Here is a 7,343-nt window from a genome sequence, read left to right as displayed (position 1 = left end):
GAACACAGAGTACCTTCAGAGTACTTTAACTAAAACTTTTATTGAATCAATAACATGACAGACAAATAACTGAATTATTCGCACACATCAGTATTTAAGAAACAAATAAATCAATAACACAAATATTGATTTCTTACATTTACACTGCTTTAAAAAAATTATTGAAACTGATTCTCATTAATGGAAGTGGCCTAAATGTTGTTCTGTTTGTCATACAAATCCTACCCTAGGATCGTAGTCTTATGGACTATATTTATGGTACTTTATGGTGAATTTTTGTTTTGGTCCATTTTGGAGCTCAACAGCCCGCTTTCTGCTTTCATTATATCATATGAAAAAGAGCAGCGTAAACATTCTGATAAACCTCTTCATTTGTATTCCTTCATATGGGTTTGGAAAAACATGAGGGTGAATAAATGCCAGAATTGTCATTCTTTACTGAACTACTGATTTCTTTATTGTTAATAAAAGGTATCATTTTATGAAATTACATAATGTTGTTATAGTTGGTTAAAATGAAAAGATTTGAAGAGGTGTTGATGTGTTTCTTGATGCAATCTCTAAATTTGTGAATGACAGTAAAAGTATGAAGTATGTTGTCCTACAATATGTGCTTTTTCCATGACTAGAGGGTATATAAAGAAACATTGTAGTGGTGGTTAAAAAAGATAAAATAAGATGATTTTGATTAGTGATGAACTGAAGAAGCAGCACAGCCAATGACACAGCAACTACCCAGAATGCACCTCTATGCAGAGCTGAAACAGAGAAGAACAAACATACTTTGATATGTGCTGTGTCAGGCTTTGACATTTGACAGGCTTGTTAACATCAGGTGTCTTCAATAATGCTCAGTCATCACTGAATTATTCACTCAATGAACTCATTAACTTTAACACTGCTTCAGTGTTCATTTAAAGTGTAAATTGCAGGTAAAAATTTTCACGAAGATAATGCAATGTGCTTACTAAACATAAAGATAAGAACCGCCCAGCATTGTTTTTTTTATGTTTTTATACCAAAATGCTGAATATAATATGAAAAGTTGGTGCGTTTTACAGTGGTTTTAAGCACGCCCCCTCCCTTCCACTAGGCTGGGCGTGACGTCATAAAAGGGACTCCAACCTACTGTCTATGCTCTAGGCCTGGAGTTACGTTATATTGGAGACCTAGCTAGCAAAAATGGTTAACTATTGTGTTTGTGCGGGATGTACGAATACATCAAAAACGGGTGAGAGGCTCCACAAGTTCCCCAAGGACAAACGGCTGATTCGTGCCTGTAAGTGTTAGCATAACTTACCCGAGGTAGAGCTTAGATCGGGCCCAAAAAAATCAAGCAAGACCCTACCCGAGCCCGCTGTGTCCGAGCCCGGCCCGGCCCGACACATTAACTGTAATTATGAGCCCGGTTTAAACCCGACTATTTTTTAATACGTGGGTCGTTAAAACTGACGTTCTCAACTACTTTCTATATTACTTTCTCCCGCCCGCAACATTTATGTTTTGTCCCGCTCCCGCCCGCAAAAAGACTTTTTTTTTTCTGTACCTCCAAATACTTTCAAGTTAGCCTACGTGTCGCCACCATCCACACCAGCACATGCTCCTGATCACTGTTATAACATAAGCAAGCGGGCTCCTGCGTGCAGGGTCTGGCATGACTGCTCGAAGAGTGCGCTCCCTTAATAATTCCCAAAAAGCTGACATCAGTTCATCGCGATCTCACACATCTGTTATTATCAATGAATCTTTCATAATATATACACTATGTTTGTTATAATTAGAGGATTTGCCAGCATACAGAATTCAGCACTGAACAAAAAGTCCGTTTTGAGCGGTGAGGGGAGTCCATCGTAAATGCTTCTGATTGGCCGTTATTGCGTTTAAGAAATCAACACATATGTCTGTGATTGGCTACATCGCTCAACGCTGCAAACATGTTAGAAATAGAAACTCTGCCTGTAAACCGTTTCTATTTTGTTTTAGTTGTTCTTATTGCTTTTCTGCAACAGATGAATAAAAATGTATTCGTTTTTATGTTTTATTCATAGATATTTCTAGTTTGCGGGAGTCCCTCGAATCGTTTTATTCTCCCTCACCCGCGCACACAGAGTGAGTGCATCACCGCCCGCGCTCCCTGTTATGACGTCATCACCCAGTTACGGTAAAAACATGCTACCTTTGAAGAAACCCCAATAAATGTTATTCTAACGCATTTTAAGACAGAAATTTGTACATATATACACATTGAGCACTTTAATTTACACATTAATTGGTTGTGGTGGTTAACCTGCAATTTACACTTTAACACTCTCATCAGTGTTAATTTAACACTAGGGATTTGCTGTGTGAAGCTGTACCTGAAGAGGCCGTGTGAGGAACGAACTGGAGGAAGGGTCTCAGCGTCCCTGGATATGGGGCTCCGCTCCAGCTCCGCTTCATCTGACCTGATGCTTCTCTCCCACAGCTGTGTTAAAGGGTGTTGTGATAGCACAACATTTTCCACAAAACAAAACAAGTCTTAATAGTTTTTTTAGATTTTCCTTTTCAGATAAATGTTCTTGTTTAAAGGATGTTTACATAATACCCCTTAAAATGTTCTACAGCGTGTGCTAAAGAATCAAACAGTCAAATGTACTAAATGAAATGAGTTCATTACATTCAAATATGGCTCATTGTTCATTGCACTTAATAGATAAAAGTTACGTGAACTCAATAACTGATTATATGAATCAGAACTCTATTGAATCTTACAACAGATTTGTAGTTCCCAGCATGCTTAGAGTATTTTTGAACTAAATGAATATAGAGTTGATCTGTGAGGGTCTAATGTTCTGTAATGTTGGGGTTTAGTGGGTTTAACCTGCAGGTCTTCAGAGATGTTCCTCCATTCCTCTGTGGAGACACCGGCAGCGGCGCGATTCTCCTTCCTCAGGACTCGACACTTTGGGTCCAGTTTCTCTATGTGTCTCTCACAGAACTCAATCAGATGAGGGAAAAACCCCTCCAGCCCAGACCTGAGGAACACCAGCAGCACATGTGAGTGCAGACAGACAGACAGAGAGTGAGACAGACAGACAGACAGACAGGCAGACAGAGAGTGAGACGGACAGGCAGACAGACAGACAGAGAATGAGACAGACAGACAGACAGAGAATGAGACAGACAGACAGACAGACAGACAGAGAATGAGACAGACAAGCAAATAAACAGGCAGACAGACAGAAAGACAGACAAGAGAGTGAGACAGACAGGCAGTCAGACAGACAGACAGACAAAGAATGAGACAGACAGACAGAGAATGAGACAGACAGACAGAGAATGAGACAGACAGACAGACAGGCAGACAGACAGACAGACAGAGAGTGAGACAGACAAGCAAATAGATAGGCAGACAGACAGAAAGACAGACAGAGAGTGAGACAGACAGGCAGTCAGACAGACAGACAGACAGACAGGCAGACAGACAGACAGACAGAGAGTGAGACAGACAGGCAGACAGACAGACAGACAGGCAGACAGACAGACAGAGAATGAGACAGACAGACAGACAGACAGGCAGACAGACAGAGAATGAGACAGACAGACAGAGAATGAGACAGACAGACAGACAGGCAGACAGACAGACAGACAGACAGAGAGTGAGACAGACAGGCAGTCAGACAGACAGACAGACAGACAGGCACTAAACTACCCACTAAACTACTGAAAGAAGTGTTACCTGTAGTGGAAGAGCCTCTTCTTAATATTATTAACTCGTCTTTATTCTTAGGTCATGTTCCAAGAATATTCAAGTTGGCAGTAATAAAACCTCTCATTAAGAAACCGCAACTAGATCCAAATAACCTAGCAAATTACAGACCCATTTCAAATCTTCCATTTATGTCCAAAATACTAGAAAAAGTTGTATCCGCTCAACTGTGCTCTTTTTTGCAAGAAAATGATATCTATGAAAAATTCCAGTCAGGATTCAGACCGCATCATAGTACAGAAACTGCGCTAGTTAAAATTACAAATGATCTACTCTTAGCTTCTGACCAAGGCTGTATCTCAATACTAGTCCTACTTGATCTTAGCGCCGCGTTCGACACTATAGATCATAAAATACTCTTGGATCGACTACAAAACTACACTGGTGTTCAGGGACAGGCATTAAGCTGGTTTAGATCGTACTTATCTGACCGTTATCATTTTGTCTCTTTACACGGGGGAAAATCAAAGTTAACGTCAGTAGACTACGGAGTACCGCAAGGATCGGTGCTAGGCCCTCTGCTATTCTCAATATATATGCTGCCACTTGGTAATATTATAAGAAAACATGGAATTAATTTCCACTGTTATGCTGACGACACTCAATTATATATTTCATCACGACCAGATGAAAACATTACCTCATCTAAATTGACAGAATGTCTCAAAGATATAAAATGCTGGATGACGCGTAATTTCCTGCTATTAAATTCAGATAAAACGGAGGTATTACTTATTGGTCCAAAAAACTACACACAAAACCTCTTACAATACGACTTTAATATAGAAGGATGCCCTGTTACTTTTTCCACTACAGTAAAAGACCTGGGTGTTATACTAGACCGCAACTTGTCTTTCGAAAATCATATTTCATCTGTTACAAGAACAGCCTTTTTCCACCTTAGAAACATTGCTAAATTACGTAACATGCTATCTGTTTCTGATGCAGAAAAGTTAGTTCATGCATTCATGACCTCGAGACTAGATTATTGTAATGCTTTATTAGCCGGTTGTCCTGCATCCTCAATAAACAAGCTACAGTTAGTGCAAAATGCAGCCGCTAGAGTTCTTACTAGATCAAGAAAATATGATCATATAACACCGATTTTATCATCTCTGCACTGGTTACCTATTAAGTTCCGTATCAATTACAAAGTACTACTACTGACCTATAAAGCCCTTAATGGTTTAGCTCCTATGTACTTAACGGACCTTCTTTCGCCCTACAATCCACCGCGTTCTCTAAGATCACTAAATTCAAGGCTTCTGGTCATTCCTAGGATATCGAAGTCCACGAAAGGAGGGAGGGCATTCTCGCATTTAGCTCCAAAACTCTGGAATAGCCTTCCCGATACGGTCCGATGCTCTGACTCGCTGACACAGTTTAAAACTAGACTAAAGACGTGTCTCTTTAGTCAAGCATTCACATAATGCTTACCTTTTAGTCCTCTGCTATGCCATACGGAACCGTTTGCCACTGAAACTGCTTAACGCACCAGTGGGGCTCGACAGCCTTATAGACAAACGGGTCGGTCCGTATGGTTGCGGTTGGGTTGCGGAGAGTTTAGGTTACGGAGAGTTGTGAGATTATGGTTTTCTAACACCTACTCCCGTGTAATGGAAATCATTATGAACATCAGCTATGCTAATTATTTCCCATCTGCCTTTCTGCTGTTATCTCGGGACGCTTGTCCCGAGAAAAATGGCGTTCGTAGGCTCCAGTTTGGTATCCTGCCTCTCACGGGGATTTCGGATGCCCCAACGCCTGTGATGAGAAGGCCAACGCCTGTGAAGAGACGACTCAACGCCTGCGAAGAGACGACTCAACGCCGGCGATATGTTATCCCCTAAATATTACATGATTAACTAAATGTATTTTTTCCAGGTACTCTCTGATATGGACTTACTGTAAAGCTTCTTTAAAACCCTATGATTGTTAGCCAGAGGAGAACTGGCCCCTGACTAGCCTGGGTTCTCCCAAGGTTTTTTTCTCCATCCAATCTGATGGAGTTTTGGTTCCTTGCCACTGTCGCCTTGCTTTTGGCTTGCTTAGTTGGGGATATTTAATATTCAACAATATTATTGAACTGTGTTGTACTACTTTCATGTTATCACTGTGAAGCTGCTTTGATGCAATCTGTATTGTGAAAAGCGCTATATAAATAAATGTGACTTGACAGGCAGACAGACAGAAAGACAGACAGACAGAGAGTGAGACAGACAGGCAGTCAGACAGACAGACAGAGAGTGAGACAGACAGGGAAATAGACAGGCAGACAGAAAGACAGACAGACAGAGAGTGAGACAGACAGGCAAATAGACAGGCAGACAGACAGACAGACAGACAGGCAGACAGACAGACAGACAGACAGAGAGTGAGACAGACAAGCAAATAGACAGGCAGACAGACAGACAGACAGACAGAAAGACAGACAGAGAGTGAGACAGACAGGCAGTCAGACAGACAGACAGAGAGTGAGACAGATAGGCAAATAGACAGGCAGACAGAGAGTGAGACAGACAAGCAAATAGACAGGCAGACAGACAGACAGACAGGCAGACAGACAGAAAGACAGACAGAGAGTGAGACAGACAGGCAGTCAGACAGACAGACAGAGAGTGAGACAGACAGGCAAATAGACAGACAGACAGACAGACAGGCAGACAGACAGACAGACAGACAGACAGACAGACAGACAGACAGACAGACAGACAGAGAGTGAGACAGACAAGCAAATAGACAGGCAGACAGACAGAGAGTGAGACAGACAGACAGGCAGACAGACAGACAGAGAGTGAGACAGACAGGTAGACAGACAGACAGAGAGTGAGACAGAGTCAGAGGGTCTCACCGCAGAACTCTCAGGATCCTCTCCAGATATTTGAGGTCTGAGCAGCTCTGGATGAAGCTGTAATCCAGATGATCCACAGGAACCGACACGCAGCTGGAGCCTGGAACACTCATGACACCTGCGACACACACACACACACACACACACACACACACACGCACGCACGCACACACGCACACGCACACGCACACACATACACACACACACACACACACACACACACACACACACACACACACACACGCACGAGCAAGAAAGCAACAAAACTCTGCATTTGTAATGTTACATTTAAAAAAAATACTTTATTTTATACCGTTTTTACAGTAAGAGCGGAACCCAAAGGGAGTTTTTGTCAGGTTTAGCTCTCGCTTCTGTGCAGAAATGGGTCCCCAAAATATGTTTAAATAGGTACACACAGACACACACAGACAATTATATTAGCTGGTTATAGTGAGTGTAAACAAAGCCGCAACAGAGCTGGTCATATTTAACTTACATGTCAGTCCCCAAACTATACAGACACACACAGATAGATATCTCTGATAATGATTGACTGAGTTTGAGACTCTTAAACTCACCAAACCGCGATACACACACCGAAGAGCTTTCCTGCAGTTTCTCTGATTCCAGCACGAGCTCGACCAGCCGCGTCAGGTTACCATGGCAACGCAAACAGAGAGTGGGCGTGGCTCAGCTGTGCTGCAGGCGTGACGTCAAACACAAAAGACTAAACGAGAACTGTAC

General features: G+C 42.0%; 1 protein-coding gene across 1 annotated transcript; it reads right to left on the bottom strand.

Annotated features, from left to right (window-relative positions):
- Nucleotides 1-748: 748 nt before the first annotated feature.
- On the bottom strand, nucleotides 749-6,718 carry spag1b (sperm associated antigen 1b). The gene is made up of 4 exons (XM_056235944.1): nucleotides 6,600-6,718; nucleotides 2,861-3,014; nucleotides 2,358-2,464; nucleotides 749-758 (listed from the first exon to the last, which is right to left on the bottom strand). Exons 1-4 carry the CDS (start codon nucleotides 6,710-6,712, stop codon nucleotides 749-751), a joined length of 384 nt encoding a protein of 127 aa, XP_056091919.1. The 5' UTR covers nucleotides 6,713-6,718.
- Nucleotides 6,719-7,343: the final 625 nt, after the last annotated feature.

Source organism: Rhinichthys klamathensis, unplaced genomic scaffold (genome assembly GCF_029890125.1).
Source record: "Rhinichthys klamathensis goyatoka isolate OS25496 unplaced genomic scaffold, OSU_Roscu_1.1 h1tg000434l_1, whole genome shotgun sequence".
NCBI classification, from domain to species: Eukaryota; Metazoa; Chordata; class Actinopteri; order Cypriniformes; family Leuciscidae; genus Rhinichthys; species Rhinichthys klamathensis.
This window is presented reverse-complemented; position numbering and strand designations above follow the sequence as displayed.